General features: G+C 41.7%; 1 protein-coding gene across 1 annotated transcript in view; it reads right to left on the bottom strand.

Annotated features, from left to right (window-relative positions):
• Positions 1-20127, bottom strand: part of ATP6V0E1 (ATPase H+ transporting V0 subunit e1) — a 36141-nt gene extending 16014 nt beyond the window's left edge. The window contains exons 1-2 of the mRNA XM_059061723.2: positions 19914-20127; positions 15004-15051 (exon numbers count right to left, since the gene is read on the bottom strand). Of these exons, the coding sequence (XP_058917706.1) occupies positions 15004-15051; positions 19914-20017 (152 nt within the window). The 5' untranslated portion in view covers positions 20018-20127. The remainder of the gene's footprint in view (positions 1-15003; positions 15052-19913) is intronic.

Here is a 20127-nt window from a genome sequence, read left to right as displayed (position 1 = left end):
CTCAGAGGGTGGCCAACTGCTTGCCCAGCAACTCCAGACCAACTCCACCCTGGCCAAACTAATGAACTTCTCTGCTATCTGGTGAGCTGAACTACACCTTCTCCAACAAGGTCTGAATTCTTTCCAAGTTTGTCCTTGCTTGGGTACTCTCCCTGAGCCCTAGGGTACCATATGGAGTTTCCTTCTATCTTATAGTTACTCTTCTGCCATGGTGAATAATTATGTTAGACTTCCTGTGTTTAACCTACTGTGTGGTTGCTACCTCCTTATTGGACCCAGACTGCTACAGGATGAGGAGGATTTGACACAAAGGAAGATTCTCTCTTGCTAGCTTTGAAGATGGAGGAGATACACGGCAAGGAATGTGTCATCTAGGAGCTGAGAGCAGCCCCCAACTAATACCCAAACCAAGGAAATGGGACCTCAGTCCTACAACCACAAGGAACTTAATTCTGCCATAGCCATCCCAAGCTCCAGATGAGAAGGCATAAACTTACTTTCCATTAACCTGATGCCAACTGCATCTCTGCTATGGCCCTTTCACTACTACAATACAAAAATAGGAATATGCCTTATTTTTGCCAGCTCTAAACTTGAATTATCTTTTCCTTTCTTTTCTCCATACTTTCTATACTAGGCTCAAATTCTCTTATCTGCCAAATTATAAATGAAAAGATTATATGGTCAGAATAAGAAAAATAAAACTTTTAATACAGTAGATAATGATATGCTGGGCCAGGTACCTAGATTTCCTTCCCACTATCAACAATCAAGACATCCAAATATTTTACATGAATCCATGAGAGAAATGTAAGCAAGTCTCAGACCAAAAAACTAAGTGAAGGCAAGTACCCAGAGAGGAAAATAAAGTGACTACAGGTTGCGTTCCATACTTTGAGAGCATATGCTTAAACCAGATTAACTTCAGCTTTTATTTTCAGACATCACAGGGCATGAAAAACAGTAGACAAAGCCCAGGGCCCATTGTAGGTAGAAAGTCTAATGAAAGTTTCACTCACACACCCTCAAAAATCTAAGACCCCAAAGGGTTCTGTCTCAAGATAAGGAAAAATCAAACAACCCCCTTAAGTGGAATGCTAGGAAAATCAACTGTCTCAAATACAAACACCAAGAAGGAAGGAGAAAAACACTGCTACTGAGAACTGGTCTTCATGAAGGTTTGCCAACTACATGGTTTTAAAAAAGAACATACCAAGAATTTTAATTAATTTAATGCCACACTCGTGATGATCTTAGGCGCCTGGCAGAAGCAATGTAAATACTTTCTGGAAGAGCCCACCCTCATACCAGGCCCCAAAGAAGTCATACATATAAAACTATAGGGAAAACAGAGAATTCCCTGGTGGTCCAGTGGTTAGGACTCTGCACTTGCATTGCCAAGAGCTCAGGTTCAATCCCTGGTAAGGGAACTAAGATACTGCAAGCCGTGTGGCACAGTCAAAAAAAAAAAAAAAAAACACTATAGGGAAAATGGACAGATGGCAGTCAAATATAACTAAATGCATATGGAAACAAGACACCATGAGCGAGAGACAGAAAAGAGCGAAAACAAACCTAAAGGGACTTCAGATAATGGAATTATCAGATATGCACTATAAATAAACTGTCTACTATGTTTTAAGAAATAAGATACACTTAAAACACGTGCAGGGAGAAAGAAAGAAGGAGGAAAGGGAGGGAGAGGGGGAAGGAGGGGCTAGGGAGGGAGGGAAAACAAAACTATAAAAGCAGCAAAAAGAACTTCTATAGAAATGAAAAATATAATACCTGAAAATAAAAAACGTCAACAGGTAAAGTTCTGGCTCTGGTAATAGCAGAGTAGCTTATATCAGACTCATTCTATAGATAGTAATTATAAACTCTGAACAAAATATGAAAAACAACTAACTGATGGTACTAAAGAGTGTCCAAAGCAGGTAGAGACTAGAAGGGATTCAATCCTTGAAAGAAGGAAGGAACCTTTATATAGCATTTCCCGAGGACACTGTCCAGTCTGTGCAAAGCTCAAGCAAAACCCTGCAGTCTTATTGGCTTGAGGTATCAACGACAGATGAAGTTCAGAGCTGCCAGAACAGTTAGAAATTAAGAGAGGAAACCACTAAAAAAGATGTGTCACAAAGGGGAGCCCCAAAACCTGTATATAAATTCCCCTTAACTCCTTGGTTCATCCCTGAACCATGAATGCAAATGCCAAGGACTGGTGGAAAACACCCAGAAGGCCGAAAAAACAGGGCAGAGATTTCCACTGCTGCGTACAACAGCGAAAGAGAACTTGGAGTCTGAAGTTAGAGGGGCTTGGTAAACACCTCAGACTTTCCACTGAAACCTCAGAAGGGCCACATCTTAATGGAGAACTCACTCTAAGGGCAAAAACTGAAATAGATCCGCCCAACAAAGTGTAAAACCAACCCTCCACACGTTTAAGGTGATCAATTAATAATTTAACTGTTGGTTAGAAAAAAGTTAACGTTTTTCAGAGGAACAAAGTAGAATTCAGAATGTCTATCATCTACAATATCTAGCATTTAGTAAAAAGCACACATGCAAAAAACCCAAGGAATGTAATGAACAATCAAGGACAAAGGAATCAACAGAAGCTGAGTCCAAAATGACACAGATGATGCAGTTAAAAGGTAATGTCTATAAAGTAGGTGTGGCCTGCAAATGGCTATGTACTAGAGTGCAAGGAGCTGGAGTTCTATCTGAGGAAAATCAAGGCCCAGAAAAGCAAAGAAATCCTCCTCCTTCCTATGTTATCTCATGTAATAAAGGTGTTTATTGATCTAAAACAAACTCAAAACAAAACAGCATTATAAGTATGTTTAAGGACTTAAAAGAAAAATTGGCTATAAAGAATGAACAGATTGGGAATCTCAGAAAATAAGTTAAAACTTTAAAAAAGAACCAAATGGAAATTCTAGAACTAAAAAGTATAATATATGAACTGAAAAATATTTGGATGGGTTTACCAGAAGACTGGAGATGATAGAAATAGTGAACCTGATGAGAAGAACAGAACCTATCCAATCTGAAGAAACAGGGAAAAAATATTGGAAAAAAAAATCAAATAGTCTAACATAGGTGGAACTATAGTCTCAGAAGGAGAATTGAATAGAGCAAAAAGAAAAAAAAGTAGACTATAGGCTGAAATTTTCTCAAATTTGGTGGAAAACATTAACTTAAAGATCGAATAGCTCAGCAAACCCAATCAGAATAAATTCAAAGACAACCACACCTATGGACATCACAGTAAAACTATGCTGAAAAGCAAAGATAAAGCGAAAATCTTGATAACATCCAGAGGACAAAGAATGCATAAAGAACAATTATTCAAATTACAGCTGAGTCCTCAAGAGAAACAATGGAGGCCAGAAGATAATGGAAGAGGTACCTTTAAAGTTGTCTGAAAGAAAGAAAGAAAAAATCTTGTCAGCCCAAAAAAGAATCCTTCAAAAATGAAAGTGAAATAAAGACATTTTCAGATAAACAAAACTGAGGGAATGAATCTATAGTCAGACCTATCCTGTAACAAAACTAAAGGACGTTCTTCAGGCTGGAAACTCCAATCTACAAAAAGAAATGACAAATTTTTAAAATGATAAATACGTGGGCAAATACAAAAAACATTTTTCTCTTAATTTCTTTATAAGACATATGATTCTTTAAAAATTGTAACACTGGAGTAAGGGTTTTACAACATATAAAGATGTAAAATATATGATAATAGCACAAGGATGGGGAATAAATACAATCATATTGTTACATTTTACCTGAAATGATTCAATATTAACTCTAAATAGATTGTGACAAGTTAAGAATGCATGTTGTAATCTCTAGAGCAACATTAAAAAGAAAAATACAAAAATAAAGGAAAAAAAAGAAAAATACAAAAGTATCGCTAAATGCCATTGGAGGAATTAAAACAGAATACTCAAAATATTCAATTAATCTAAAGAAAGGCATAAAAGGACAGAGGAACAAAAAAGAGTTGAGACAAATGAAAACAATTAACAAAATAGTGAACCCAAACCTAGCTATATCAATAGTTACATTAATTGTATAAGGAATATCCATTTGCCAAAAGGCAAAGGCAGTCAGAATGGATAAAAAAGTAAAAACAAGCCACCTACTGTCTTCGAAAAGGCACATTCTAAATATAAAGACACAGATACAATGAGCATAGGAAAAGTGGTATGGTTATTGATCAAAGTAAAAACTGAGTTAACGAGTATCACCAAGGATAAAGATTGATATCTTATTAATATAATGACAGAAATGTCAATTCATCAAGAAGACATGACAATCATATATATGCATGCTCCTAATAACAGAGCTTCAAAACATATGAAGCAAAAAAGGGATCTTACTTTTAAAAAGAGAAATAGAAAAATCCACAATCATAGCTGGTGATTTTAACACCCTCTCTCAGTAATTAACAAAAGCAGACCAAGAAAAATCAGTAAGGACAAAGAAGATTCGAACTACCTTGACCTGATGTTTACAGAACACTCTACCCAACAACTGGAGAATATACATTCAAGTGCACATGGAATGGCTATCAAGATAAGATCATATGCTAGGCCATAAAATACGTCCCAATTTCAAAAGACTGAAATCTTACATGATATACCTTCTGGTAAGGTATCTAGAAAGGTGCCAAATATGTGGAAATTAAACACCACAATTCTGAAAATGAAAATACAGCATCATCAAAATTTGTAGGGTCTAGGTAAAGTGATGCTTAAAGGGAATTTTATGGTATTAAACACTTACATTTAAAAAGAAGGAGGGATGGGGCTTCCCTGGTGGCGCAGTGGTTGAGAATCCGCCTGCCGATGCAGGGGACACGGGTTCGAGCCCTGGTCTGGGAAGATCCCATATGCCGCGGAGCGGCTGGGCCCGTGAGCCATGGCCACTGAGCCTGCGCGTCCGGAGCCTGTGCTCCGCAACGGGAGAGGCCACAACAGTAAGAGGCCCGCGTAGCACCAAAAAAAAAAAAAAAAAAGAAGGAGGGATGGACTTCCCTGGTGGCACAGTGGTTAAGAATCTGCCTGCCAATGCAGGGGACATGGGTTCAATCCCTAGTCTGGGAAGATCCCACATGCCGTGGAGCAACTAAGCCCGTGTGCCACAACTACTGAGCCTGCGCTCTAGAGCCCGTGAGCCACAACTACTGGGCCCACACGCCACAACTACTGAAGCCTGCATGCTCTAGGGCCCACGTGCCAGAACTACTGAGCCCACATGCTGCAACTACTGAAGTCTGTGCACCTAGAGCCTGTGCTCCACAATGAGAAGCCACCGCACTGCAATGAAGAGTAGCCCCCGCTTGCCACAACTAGAGAGAAAAGCCCACACACAGCAATGAAGACCCAATGCAGCCAAAAAAATTAAATTAATTAATTTAATTTAATTTTTAAAAAATAAAAATAAAACAAAAATGAAATAAAAATAATAAAAAGGAGGGACTTCCTTAGTGGCACAGTGGTTAAGAGACTCCATGCTCCCAATGTAGGGGGCTCGGGTTCGATCCCTGGTCAGGGAACTAGATCCCACATGCATGCCACAACTAAGAGTTACCATGACACAACTAAGGAGCACAGGAGCTGCAACTAAGAAGCCTGCCTGCCACAACTAAGACCAGGCACAACCAAATAAATAAATTTTTTTTAAAAAAAGGGAAGTTTAAATCAGTGCTCTTAGTTTCCACTTTAACAGGCTAGAAAAAAGAGCAAATTAAACCCAAAGTAAGGAGAAGGAAAAAAAGAAAAGAGAACTGAAATAAATGGAGATATACCATGTTCATTATCAGAAGACTCAATATTGTTTGCTCTCTCCAAACTGATCTACAGATTCAACACAATCCCAATTAAAATCTCAACAGGTTTTTTTGTTGTTGTTGAAACTGACAAGTTGATTCTAAAATGTATATGGCTATTTTAGAATAGCCAAAATAAACTTGAAGAACAAACAGAGGACTTACATTTCCTGATTTCAATATAAAGCTATAGTAATCAAAAGAGTGTGGTATTATCATAAGGCTGGACAAACAGATCAATGAACAGAATAAACAGTCTGTAAATAGACTCACACATATATGGTCAAACCATTTTGAACAAAGATGCCAAAGCAATTTAATGGAGAAGGGAAAGTCTTTTCAACAAATGGCGCAGCGACCACTAGATGTCTGTATTGGGAAAACAAAACAAAACAACAGCAACAAAAACAAAGCTTGACCCCACCATTTTAGTGCCTGTGGCCCTTGGAAGCAGTCTTGCCTAACTGCCGAACCCTCTCCAAGGTCAGGCTGTAGCAGAAAGCCTTTAGGTCCAAGTCCTTGCTTAATAAGATAAATGATAAGAAGAAGTTCAACAGGTCTCATATCTTTGTTTACCTCAATTTTTGCCAGAAAAAAATTTTCCAGACCTCCCAGGACCATCTAATATGACCCAAATCCCATTCCCAGACTGCTCTGCTCTTCTCAACACTCGGATCCAACTTCGCTCCCTTTCGTTTCTCCCAAACCCTTGCACTGTGTTCTCTGTAACTTGGTCGGTGATCTGCCACTCATACCTTCTATTCTCGCACTTCCCCAACTCCAGCATCACTGAAGCTGGGCTCCCCGCTGAGGCTCTCGCAAGCTGAGAAGGCTGCTTATTCTTACAACAGATAGCTCAGGCTTTGGCAATGGCGTCAATAACTTCTTTGCTCCCTCAGCTGCCTGCAGACAATTCTCTCCCACTCTCATGAAGAACTGCCTTCTGCTTGGGTATGCGTGCCTACTGACTTTACTACCCTCTCATTTGTCCCAGTCACTCCCCCTTATTTGACAGACGAGGCCTGAGTTTGCCCTTTGCTGGCTCTTCCTCATCTCTACAACACCTAAATGTTGGCATTCCTCAGGTTTGGCCCTAACCTCTCTTCTCTTCTCTCGTCATCCCTTCCCTTTGGTCAGGTTTCTCAACCTTAGCACTACTGACATCTGGGGCTGCATAATTCTGCACTGGGGGGAGGAGGGCTGCACTGTACAGTGTAGGATGTTCAGCAGCATCCCTGGCCTCTACCTACTGGATGCCAGCCTCATAGAAAACCACTGTCTTAGGCAATTACATGCACTCGTATGGCCTCCAATCTCTCTTCTTATATCAAGTTTCCTATTTGATGTCTCTTAGAAGGCTCACAGGCATCTCAATCTTAGCACATCCTCAACTGAAGTTTTGTTTTGAAATTTGTCCTGTCCCAAGTCTTCACCATCTTGGTAAATGGCCCAATCCAGAAACCAAGGACCCATCACTGATTCCTCCCACCTCCTCCACGTGCAGGACCAATAAATTCTATTCCCAAATTAGTTCTCAAATCTGTGCACCCCCTTTATCTTCACTATCACCACCTCAGACCAAACCACAAAGATTCCTCACCTGAATGAATGCCGTAACCTCCTAACTTGTGGCCCTGCTTCCACTCTGGCCTCCAAGCAGTCTGCTCTCCACAGAGCAGCCAAAGTAGTCATCCGACCAAATCACTCCATTATTTAAAATTTGAAAAGATTTCCTATCCACTTAAAATAAAACCTAAACCCCAACCCCATAAAATCCTACATGACCTGGCCCTCACCTAAAACCCAAACCTACCACTCCTCACCTCACTATTAAACCCCATCACACTACCCTCCCAGAACATTCCAAGCTCCTTACCTCTCAGTGCCTTCCTGTTTGCAGAAGACCCTGCCTCCAGCTGCCCCCATGGCTGACTCCTCCTCCAATAGGCTTTCTGTAAGCGCTCTCAATAAACCCTCCCTCCCTCCCACCCCTTCACTGTTCTCTATCACAGCACCCTGTTTGGCTCCTTAAAGCACCTTCTCACTTTGTCTATTACAGATCAAGAACAGTTTTGCTGCTGCTGTTGTTAACCTGCTTGTCTGACTCCCCTCACTGGACTGTCACCTCTAGGAGGGCAGGGACGTGGTTCTCTATCATAAACCCAGGAACTGGCACAGAGTAGGTATTCTACAAAATGCTTACTGGTTGAATTCTAGGGGAAGATGGGTAACAAAGATGTGGAACAAACAGACAACTATAAATGAGAGATACAAACAGAAAAACCCATGAAGGCAACAAGCAAATTAGCTAAAACAGAACATGGCTTCCTCTGGCTATCCACCTGGGAGTTCCAAGCTGAAAGAATCAAGGGCAGAGGACTTCATATCTCAGGAACAAATTTAATTTTAATTACCCACTGTTTTCCAGGACTGATGCTGCTATTTCCTTTTATTAGTAGACATCACCAAACAAGACAGGAGAGAGACACACAAAAATTACCAATCTATGGAGAGACAAAACAGACATTTCACCTACGCCAAACACATTTCCTGTCTGAAGGAGCTTCAAAGCTGGAGGTGAAGACAGAGCTCACCAACCAGCTACATACACCTCCAGCTAACAGAAGGTCATACACAGGTCTTCTACGGGCCAAAGGTGAGACAATTTGAACACCAAAGGGATATTAATTATACTGGATTGAAATACATCAAATATGTTTAATTGTATCAGATCATAATGACACTAACACAAAACAAAAATCATTATTCACCACTGGAAGATGCTAAGGAAACAATTATTTTGAAACAGGTAAGCAGAGAGAACAGCACACATATATCCTAGCTTTTCTTTGTGAACTGTTTTTCAGTTATTTGAATAATAAAATAGTTGATGAAGTAAATCTTTATGGACATATTCTAGCTAATGAATAAATAAGAAGTTATAGAAATAGAACATCATCAGTGATGCCAACAACACAAAGAAAAATTAGACGTTATGTACCCCTGATGAAAATACCAACACCATTTCTAAAACAGACTTAACAAAAAATTGAACCTGAATGTGATCTAGCCCGTAAGTATGACTACCAACTTACAGGAAATACAGAAGAAAAAGGATTATGTTAAATGACACCATGGGTATGCAGTTAATACGGAAAAGACTCTGGAAAACTATGGGGCAAACAATCTGGGTTTTTTTCTATTAAAATATGCCAGGAAAAAAAGAGATTTGGAGAAGAAACCAATAAAGAGAGACTTGAAAGACACATCTGCTAATCCCAATGCAGGGTCTTTATGAGCATCTTCAGTCAAACAAACTGTAAAATAAATATATAAATAAAGTATTTGTGACAACTAGAGAAATTTAAATGATATTTGATGATATAAAGGAATTAACTTTTTTTGTGTGATAATGGTTTGGGGCGGGCTTCCCTGGTGGCGCAGTGGTTGAGAGTCCACCTGCCGATGCAGGGGACGTGGGTTCGTGCCCTGGTCCGGGAACATCCCACGTGCCACGGAGCAGCTGGGCCCATGGGCCATGGCCGCTGGGCCTGCGTCCAGAGCCTGTGCTTCGCAATGGAAGAGGCCGCAGCAGTGAGAGGCCCGCGTACCACAAAAAAAAAAAAAAAAAAAAAGGTTTGGGGCTATACCTGAAAAAAGAATGATTACCTTTTAGAGATATACATATATTGAAATATTTACAGATAAACTGATGTCTGGGATTTGCTTCAAAAAAATCTGGGGTGGAACGGGAAAGTGTGTAGGGATGTAACAAGATTGGTCATGAGTTGATAATTTTTTTTCTTTTTTTTAAAGGGCTTCAAACGCTTGGCTATTTATTTATTTATTTATTTATTTATTTATTTATTTATTTATGGCTGTGTTGGGTCTTCATTTCTGTGTGAGGGCTTTCTCTAGTTGTGGCAAGCAGGGGCCACTCTTCATCGCGGTACACGGGCCTCTCACTATCGCGGCTTCTCTTGTTGAGAAGCACAGGCTCCAGACGCGCAGGCTCAGTAGTTGTGGCTCACGGGCCTAGTTGCTCCGCAGCATGTGGGATCTTCCCAGACTAGGGCTCGAACCCGTGTCCTCTGCATTAGCAGGCAGATTCTCAACCACTGCGCCACCAGGGAAGCCCGAGTTGATAATTTTTCAACATGGATGACAGGCACGTGAAGGTTTGTTCACTACATTATTCTACTTTTATAGAGAGAACACAGTAAGTTTTAAAAGTCCAAAAACAGAAAGTTTAAAAAACAAAACAAAAATAAAGAACATTCTAGAAACTGACTAGCTGTGGGTACTTGGTGGGAAACCAAAGTGAAGAACCCGGGCCCTGGGAGGTAATAATGTCCTGTCCCCAAACTGGCTCTAGAGCCAGGACCAAAGCAAGGCTGGGCTCAACTGTGGATATGCAAATTCCTGGACACGTAGGGGAAAGTGTCTGAAGGCTGTGCAGGTCCTGTGTGATGGGCAGTATTGGGCGCTGGAGAAGTAAGTGAGGGGGACTCATTTGGGGGCCAAAGAGTAGGGGTTTGGGGGAATGAGTAGATGAGGAAACCTCTTTGGGAAGTGATTGGTGGCTTCACTGACTCCCTGTTTGCTGTCTGTCTCCCCTCCCTAAAGAGGGCAGGGAGGGGACTTCCCTGGTGGCACAGTGGTTAAGAATCCGCTTACCAATGCAGGGGACACGGGTTTGAGCCCTGGTCTGGGTAGATCCCACATGCTGCAGAGCAACTAAGCCCATGTACCACAACTACTGAGCTCGCAAGCCACAACTACTGAGCCTGCGTGCTGCAACTACTGAAGCCTGTGTGCCTAGAGCCCGCGCTCTGCCACAAGAGAAACCACCGCAATGAGAAGCCTGCACACCACAACGAAGAGTAGCCCCCTGCTCACCACAACTAGAGAGAGCCCACGTGCAGCAACGAAGATCCAATGCAGCCAAAAATAAATTAAAAATATAATTTTTTTTAAAAGGAGGGCAGGCAGAATATTTCTGCTATATATCCAGTGCCTGGTACACAGGAGGTTCACTATAGTATTATTAGTATATATTATTATTAACAATAAATAAGTTGAGTGAATGAACTCTAATAAGGCCCAATAAAATAAATGCTACAAAGGCAATGTAAGCAAACTGTGCTTACAGTTACATATAGTTCTTTGAATTAAAATAATTTATTTTTTAAAATCACTGATAATACTACATTTTTCTTATCCTTTGTTATAAGTTTTCACACACAGCATCTTATTTAAAAATTTACCAAACCACACTACAACATAATCAGGCCAAATATTATTCAGCCTAGCAGACCCAAGGTCTCCTGTTCTCCTAGTCAACATTTCTTTTCCTATATCACTCTGCTGGTAAGATTTACAATTAGTCAAGTGCTAAAGATACAGCATGTTTTCCAAGAAGCAACTGTACCTTCACAATACAACACTAAATTTCTAATTTACCCCTAGGATGTGAGTTTTGTAACTCTGGGTAAGCTACAACATAACCCGACATTAACAACTAACCACAGACCAAGAGAAAGTATAGAATAGTAACTAAAAGGCCTGTATGCTTAAGAAACAAAAAGTGATCCTGTGCCGTAGAGAGGAAACCAGATGTAGAGCATTCAGACTTTACTCGGCTGAACTAGCAACACAAGCTGGTTGTACTGGCAGAGATCCTGATTTATTCAGAGCTCAAACAAGGTTCGGCTGGCGGAATCTAACCTTGAACTAGAACAAATTGGAAGGAGGGAAAAAAGGCCACAAAGAGAAGGCAATTCAAAAGTCTATGAATGAGGCTTCCCTGGTGGTGCAGTGGTTAAGAGTTTGCCTGCCAATGCAGGGGACACGGGTCCATGCCCCGGTCCGGGAAGATCCCACATGCCGCGGAGCGGCTAGGCCCGTGAGCCATGGCCGCTGAGCCTGTGCTCCGCGACGGGAGAGGCCACAACAGTGAGAGGCCCGAGTACTGCAAAAAAAAAAAAAAAAAAAGTCTATGAATGTATTTCAAAACATGACTTTGTTTACGAAATCTAGTTTATTTGGGTGTGTCTTAATTGCAAATGAGGTATTTTCAAGAAACTATATGTACTAGTGACAAACAGTAAAGTGTCCTTTGAATTTGAAATTAAATTTATTACAGAAATCCCACCCCTTTGTGGAATAAGGTATGTAAAATACTTGGGATTTGAATTCCACCTGTATGTTTCAGGCAGATATTTTGCTAAATAGGATATATGATCAGGTTTCAAAGAAACAAAAGAAAAAAACAATTGCATAAAGTCTATACCACCCAGCCCATTTCCCCATAAAATGGCCTCCAGAAGCATTTAATGTTGGAACACTGTGTACTAACTAACTTTATTAATACATCAATGACAGTACTGACCCACTGTCAATAGAGCAGTCACCAGCACATTGGGACAAAGGAAAAAAGCTAGACAGCAAGAGGTAAGGGCTCATAGAGTGTCCTCAACTAAGTCACTAAGACTCAAAGTGACATAATTTCCAACCAAGTCCAATTATTTTATTTTATACTTGAAAATGAAGATAGGAGGCATGAGACTGACAAGGTCTCCTGCCTGTTTTTAAGGACAGTATCAGGGGCTTCCCTGGTGCAGCAGTGGTTAAGAATCCGCCTGCCAATGTAGGGGACACGGGTTCGAGCCCTGGTCCGGGAAGATCCCACATGCCACGGAGCAACTAAGCCCATGCACCACAACTACTGAGTCTGTGCTCTAGAGCCCGCAAGCCACAACTACTGAGCCCATGTGCCACAACTACTGAAGCCTGCGTGCCTAGAGCCCATGCTCCACAACAAGAGAAGCCATGACAATGAGAAGCCTGTGCACCACAACGAAGAGTAGCCCCCGCTCACCACAACTAGAGAAAGCCCATGCACAGCAATGAAGACCCAACACAGCCAAAAATAAATAAATTTATTTATTTTTTTTAAAAAAGAGAATAACAGGAAAATTAACCAGATTTCAAAGACGATGGAGGATCAGAAAGTCACAAAACATTTTAACCTCATCTTGGTTTAATCTCATCATTCCTCTGCTCAATAATTTTGTCTTTGTTTTTTTTTTTAAGACCCTACCACTAACCTTACTGCTCATGCAGCAGAGATCAGAGGAATGAAAACAAAGGCTTTTTCAATTACAGGACCACTCTGTGGCTCCTGGATTGATTAAGAGCTCCCTTGTTGGAATTTCTAGAGGAGATTCGGTAGAATAGGCTGGTTACTCAGTCACCCCTACTTAAACAAGGAATTCTTGATGATGCATGTACTTCTTCTCATTTACTCTTTAGAGCTAAACACAGCTAGGATAAGAATGCCCTCTATTCGCTACCCGTCAGACTTCCATTCTGGGGGCTGAGCTATGACCTGAAAAGGCCTCTTTTTACCTTTCTAACTAAAAAGAAAAGACTAAACAAGCCAACTGCATAAAGTCTCATCACATAAGCACTCGTATCGAGGCAGTCAAACATCATCGTCATTTAGCCAAACTTCTATAGTGCTATATGATTCAGCTTTACACACTTCAAGTTGCACTGAAGCAAGTGACCGAATGGCCATATAGCCAAAATTCATGGTAATAACTCTTTGTCAGGGGCAGATTTTGATCTATGCCAACAACCAGAATTGGCTCATACCCATAAATCTCTTTGAAAAACTTTAGTGCAAAAGTCCCAGGATACAAGGAATTCATAGATTCAGAGCCACGGCCTTTCATCACAGAATTAGAATACTGCTTCCTACCACATGTGAGCACTAAGCAAGAGTTGGCCATCACCAATACTTTCCATATAAGGAAGTCTCAGGAAGCTAGCAAGCTCTCTTTAGGAAAAGAGAATTGCTGGTTCTAAACTCTTAACAAGCAATCCCTAAAAGGATAAATTCTATGGTATGTGAAATATATCTCAATTAAAAAAAAAAAGAAAGAATAGTTCAACTGGGACTTCCTTGGTAGCACAGTGGTTAAGAATCCACCTGCCAATGCAGGGGACACGGGTTCGAGCCCTGGTCCAGGAAGATCCCACATGCCATGGAGCAACTAAGCCTGTGCGCCACAACTACTGAGCCTGTGCTCTACAGCCCACGAGCCACAACTACTGAAGCCTGAGCACCTAGAGCCCGTGCTCTGCAACAAGAGAAGTCCCTGCTCGCCCGTGCAGTAATGAGGACCCAATGCAGCCAAAAATAAATTAATTAATTAATTAATTTTAAAAAATAATAGTAGTTCAAATGCAGTTTTGCCATTTTTAACAGTATTCCAAAAATATATGTTGAGAAATGACCTCACATATCCTAAAGCTTTCATTCAAGTTTATATAATCTATTCGAACACATGCCAATTCTTATTATACTTTGATACAGTGTATAATGAATTGTTTAAAAAAATTACCCTTACTCTACTCAATCACAATTCTAGCTCAACATCTATTCATGAGATAAACAAAAGTTATAATAAAGAATGGTGGAACTTCCCTGGTGGCGCAGTAGTTAAGAGTCCGCCTGCCAATGCAGGGGACACGGGTTCGAGACCTGGTCCAGGAAGATCCCACATGCTGCAGAGCAACTAAGCCCATGCACAACTACTGAGCCTGTGCTCTACAGCCCATGAGCCACAACTACTGAGCCCATGTACCACAACTACAGAAGCCCACACGCCTAGAGCCCATGCTCTGCAACAAGAGAAGCCCCGACTCGCCACAACTAGAGAAAGCCCACGCACAGCAATGAAGACCCAATACAGACAAAAATAAATAAATAAATAATAAAGAATGGCTTTATTGGCTTCATAGTGAGATATTTAAGTGAAACGAGTAGGCTCAAATACTTCACAGTAGTAAAATATAAAGCAGTACAATGACAATTTCTGGCTAATTATATCATTGAAATTTGTGCCAAATAAATTACACTTGTACTGCCAGAAGAACTGAGCATCTGTACAGTTCTTAGGTAAATATACTGAACATAGGAAAAGTGTTCTTTTCAACCTTAGGATACCATTTCTAGATGTTACACCAGGAACAAGCCCCAGTGAAACAAAAATGTAAAGTTTCATGACAATCATGCTCCACTTATTTAACTTTTATTCACACATGTGATAAATACCAGGAATAACTGCTTATTGTTTTAGTTAAAAAATACTTACAAGAGATAGCAGCAGACGGAACAGGTCACCAACATGGTGATGATAACTCTGGAGAAAAAAAAAAAAAGTGCAAGCATTAGATAACGAGCAAACTATGCAGACTCTGCACGAGGTTTAAGTTCCCTTCCCAGGTGATCAAACCTGGCAAGGATTGCACACCAGGAAAATGCATCTGAGTCTGTTCAGACACCACCAGTAGGCAGCAGGGTGCCCTAGGGTGCACACAGCAGAATTCTACGGAAGTCATTAACATTTGTATTTAAGGGAAGGTGTACTGATGCCACAATTTAGGGGTCTAATCCAAACCCATTTGAAACTGAACACAAAAGGCTGTAGTGGTAATTAGCTTTGACATCCAAGTAACTGCCCTATTTGGTAGTATTCTCGGCAATGAAATGACACTATACTGCTAAAAATGTTACTGAGTCCAGCTCGCTCTGCTCGCCGCACGACAGGCCAACGAATCGGAGACGAGGTGTTAAGGCAAGGGATACGACTTTATTGGGAAAGCCGGCAGACCGAGAAGACGGCAGACTGGTGCCTCCGAAAAACCATCTTCTCTGGGTCTGGATGCCAGTTTCTTTTATAGAATCAGAGAGGGAGAGGCGGTGAGGAAGTAAAGTAAAAAGGCAGAACAGAGAGGGAGAGTCGGTGAGGAAGTAAAAGGGCCATCAGTCTTGCAAAACATCTCCTGGAATGACCAGCCTCGGTGAGGGGATGTGTTAGTTTCTTCTTTTTTTGCAGCCATTCACAGGTGAGCAGGGCTAGCAGAGGGACGGGGTTCCCCGAGGCAGGCCATCATGTATGATTATAATAACAAAAGCAATGAAAAGCAAAGGTTAAAGTCAAAGAAACAGACCCAACGTGGAGTCCGATTTAGCTCTTCCCTGTTAACAAAATATGACTTTCTAGCCTTGACCTCTCCCCATCTCCATTCCTGTCTGAAAAACAGTTAAACCTGGACCTCTGATCAGCTGAATTTCAACATTTAAAAAATTGAATTCATGATATTCTTTCCCCATTTCTCTTTCCAAATTTAAATCTCCTACTCCACAGAAGCTCTGCCATTTCCACCCATCTGACCCACCCCTCCAATCTGTCATCTTTTTACTCATGCCTCCCCTGCACCTTCAGTCACCAAATGCTGTGGACTAGTCCTTTGAAGCAGCTCTCCTTATGTGGATTTTTTCCCTTGCTATTCCCATTGTTAAAATCAAAATTTATCAGGTTTGCCTGGCTAACTGCTGGCAGATTCAAAACTTTCTTCTTTCCCTTTCATTCTATCCATACAATCTTTCATTCATTCCTACAATCACCTTGGGTTAATCTTTCTAAAATATTCCTTTCATTACATCACTCTGCAGCTTATCACCTTTCAATGGCCCCATCATCCACAGGCATGATTTCCAAAGAGGGGGTCTCCACACCCCATACAGTAAGAAAGACTATCTCCTAGAAGGCAGGGAGCAAATATCTGAACTCCTATATATATTATGTTTAACTCATCCTTTAGAAATTCTGTGTGTATGCATATATTTTCTGTGGTTAATACATTGGCTTGTCCATTCATTCATTCAACAGATTCAGAGTGACCTGTATGCACCAGGCTCTGGGGAGAGAGGAGTGAACAAAAGGGATGAAAACCCCTGAAGTTTAGCAAAGCAAAGGTTCCTGGTGAGAGGGTATCAGGCATTCAAAAAGGACAGAGGCTGGTGTGGCTGAGCTGAGCAAGGACAGCCTGGTAGGAAGTGAGGTCAGAGGTGTCTGGTACCCTCTGAAAGGAAAAGGGAAGCTATTTTGGAGGGATTTGAGGAGAGGACTGACAAAATCTGACCCAAACTCTAATAGGATCTCTCTGCAGGATGGAAATAGACTAGGCAAGAGAAAGCAAAAGGAAAAGCAGAAAAACTAGTTAGTGGGGAACTGCACCAATGGACCAGTCTGGTAACAGTGCCTGTAGTGAGAACTGGTCAGACTCTGTCTATATCCTGAAGGCACATTCTTCAAAACATGTACCTTACAGTACATAAATAAATAGGTATTGGGGGTTGCACATCATGTTTATTATTCTCCATCCCAAGCTTCTGCTCATCTCCTTCCATTCCCCTGCCCCAACCTGGAATCCCTCCTTCAGTCTTCCTCTTCCCCAAAAGACCAACTCAGAGAACGGAAACAGCTGAGGCCCCTTTGTACTACTTGATTAACAGTTCGATATCAAAAGCTCCCTCATGGGAATTCCCTGGTGGTCCAGTGGCTAGGACTCCACGCTTCCACTGTGCGGGTTCGATCCCTGGTCAGGGAACTAAGATCCCGCAAGCCACGCGGTGCAACACAGTCAAAAATAAAAGAAAAAAAAATTAATTAAGATATCAGTTCCTAATGTGCTTCTTCTAAGTTATTGCCTGCTAAAGAGTTTAGGGGTGAAGTGTCATGATGACTGCAATTTACCTTCAAATGATTCAGCAAAATTATGTTATGTATGTATGCACACCTGGATTCATATATAAAGCAAATATGAATATGTTAGCATTATTGAATCTAGGTGGTGTTATACAACACCTGTACTACTCTATTTTTCTGAATGTTCAAAAATGTTATGTCTGAAAAAATTGGAGCTGACTGAACTGTAACACTAATCCCTGCGCTCTGTCCCCATTCCCTCCCCCACAACTACTGCTAAGGGAGCCACTGTGAAAATCTGAAAAACAGGAATGGTCAGGAACCAGTACTCCAGGTACAGATTTCATTTTATCCAGCCCTTTTTCAGTTGTAGAAAAGATGAGAGTAAGAAGCTTGCTTTAGGTTATACATAGATTCAGAAGAGTTTTTTCCCTTTTGCTCTCTTTTTCCCCCAGCTTCAGGAGGTCCTGAAAACCTCCCAATCATCCAGGTTTCTGCATTCTGATGTGCAGGGGTCTCAGAGAAGAGGATTTAACAGCAAAGTCTCCTTTCTTCCCTTCTCACACAGCACCTTTACTTATCTCCTTAATGAAGATGTTTTTAATCCTTCAAATCAGAAATGCTCTCCCACGATAAAAATTCACCATAGTCCTTGCATCAATTCAGCTCCTTCGTGTATTTAAAAAAAAGAAAAAAAATCACTTGCGGTCTTTTCAGAAGGTAAAGGGGAACTAATACTAATTCAGTACTAATATTTCCATTTTACAATGAGGAAACAGGAACATGGAAAAGTTAACTAAACTATCCAAGGTCACAGGGATCGTCCAGCTGGGAGCAGTGTTTCTCAAAGTGTAATACAGTAACTCCTAGGAGACACCTAGTGTTTTAAGACCTGCTCAATCCTGCCAAGAGCAGGAAATACAAGGACTGAGGTGGAGGCTATGAATTAGATCCAGATAACATATCACTAGCAGGTCAAACCTGAATAGTGACACTAGGGCTAGAAACTGAGTAGCCCATGGACCACTGGAGGCGTTTCATTACCCTGGGTAACAGCAGTGGCATCAAGACCCAAGGCTGGGCATGGTGGGCCCCTAATGGGGGTCTTCAAGAAAGGAGTGGTCAACACTACCAGAACATTAATAAATGCTTTCTGAGTATGAAGGCTGGAAAGGCAGACAGTGGGTAATGAAACAGCTGAAGACAGAAACACAACAAAGGAGTACTATGTTGTTCTCTAATTCCAGTAGGAGAAACAAGTCCAAGGAATTAAATTTAGTTAATACAAATTGTTTTAATAACCCCAGAATTCTGACACTCTATATCATCTATTACAGGATGGAAAGATGACCCTATATAACTGATGCTAGGGGTGGGGTGAGGAGGAGGAACCTAATACAACGAAATGATAGGAATTCATCTACCATTTTTCCTTTTTAAACAAATTATGATTTACTTGTAAGCTCGATGGAAGTAACAGGTCTAACATAGTTTATTCCAGAGAGCAAAACGGGTTCAGGTCACAAAACATTAAGGAAGTAATAGCATTTTCTTTCCTTTAATAAAGGAAATAGACTTATCCACTCAATAACTATTTATTGAATGCCTACTATGCATGCAGAGCACTGTGAAGCCACCAATTCGTTTCAAAGAATAAAACAAGAGATGGTGTTCCCCCAAATCTATGACTTCAGTCAAAAGTTTCACCCCACATGATCTTGCCGCTGAGAAAAAAATGACTAAAAGGCAAAGAGGAACCAGAAAGAGGGTGTTCCAAAGCCCCTTTGAAGATAAGACTCTGTTTCATACTACAATAAAAAAAAGTTTACTTACAAAACAGATAAAGCTCTATTTAACAAAGAAGTCTGGGGGGGAAAAGTCTTTCTTAACCAATCATTCTAAGAGCTTGTTACACTCATATACAAGGACTGGAGAGCCGTTGGAAAGGTATGACGCAGGGGTTTCTAAACAATACCTCCGACTCTTTGATAATTAATCTCGCTCTAGATCAAGCCCCAGCTAGATCCTGGCGCCCACTAGATGCAAGGCCTGGGCTCAACGTTGTTGCACAACCTCGTCCTGTGAGGCAAAGAGATCAATTTATTTATTTGATCCATTCCTTTAAACTTTAGGCAAACGAGGCCTCATTTGGGTGGACGGCAGGTCTAAAGGGGCGACAGCCGTCTAGGGACGAACCCCAACTTCTCCTTGAGTCGGTATAAACCCACTTCCGACTGCACCCTCCCCACACAGAGACGTGATGAGAAAAAATTCCCCTACAACTCCTTCCCAAGGAGGGTCCGCCGGAAGTCACCCTCCTCACGCTCAGGCCGGGAGACACTGAGGCTGCTGCGATAAGGAAGTCGGGGGGCTGCACGGGGGTCGGGGCCTGACTGGAGGGCAGGATCACCGGGGCAAGGTCTCCGACCGGTGCGGAATCGCCCCCTCCCCCGCCCGGCTCTGCAGGTCCTCACCGCGCATCCGTCCCCGGGCGGGCCTGGCGCACTTACCCCCGGTTGGGACCCTTAGGGATGAACCAGGGCACCAGGAAGCCGACGAAGCCCCAGAACACGCTCATCACGATGAGAGGTACGGTGAGGCCGGTATACGCCATGGTTGCTTTAGGAGGTGCCAGCCCCTGCCCCGCCGCCTCACTGTGGTCGCACCCGGAAGTGTCAACACCGGCCGCGTGACCTGCGCGCGCAAAGACCCGCCTCCCGCATC

The sequence above is a fragment of the Kogia breviceps genome, chromosome 4, assembly GCF_026419965.1.
Source record: "Kogia breviceps isolate mKogBre1 chromosome 4, mKogBre1 haplotype 1, whole genome shotgun sequence".
NCBI lineage: Eukaryota > Metazoa > Chordata > Mammalia > Artiodactyla > Physeteridae > Kogia > Kogia breviceps.
The sequence above is the reverse complement of the archived record's forward strand: the minus strand, read 5'-3'. Positions and strand labels throughout refer to the sequence as shown.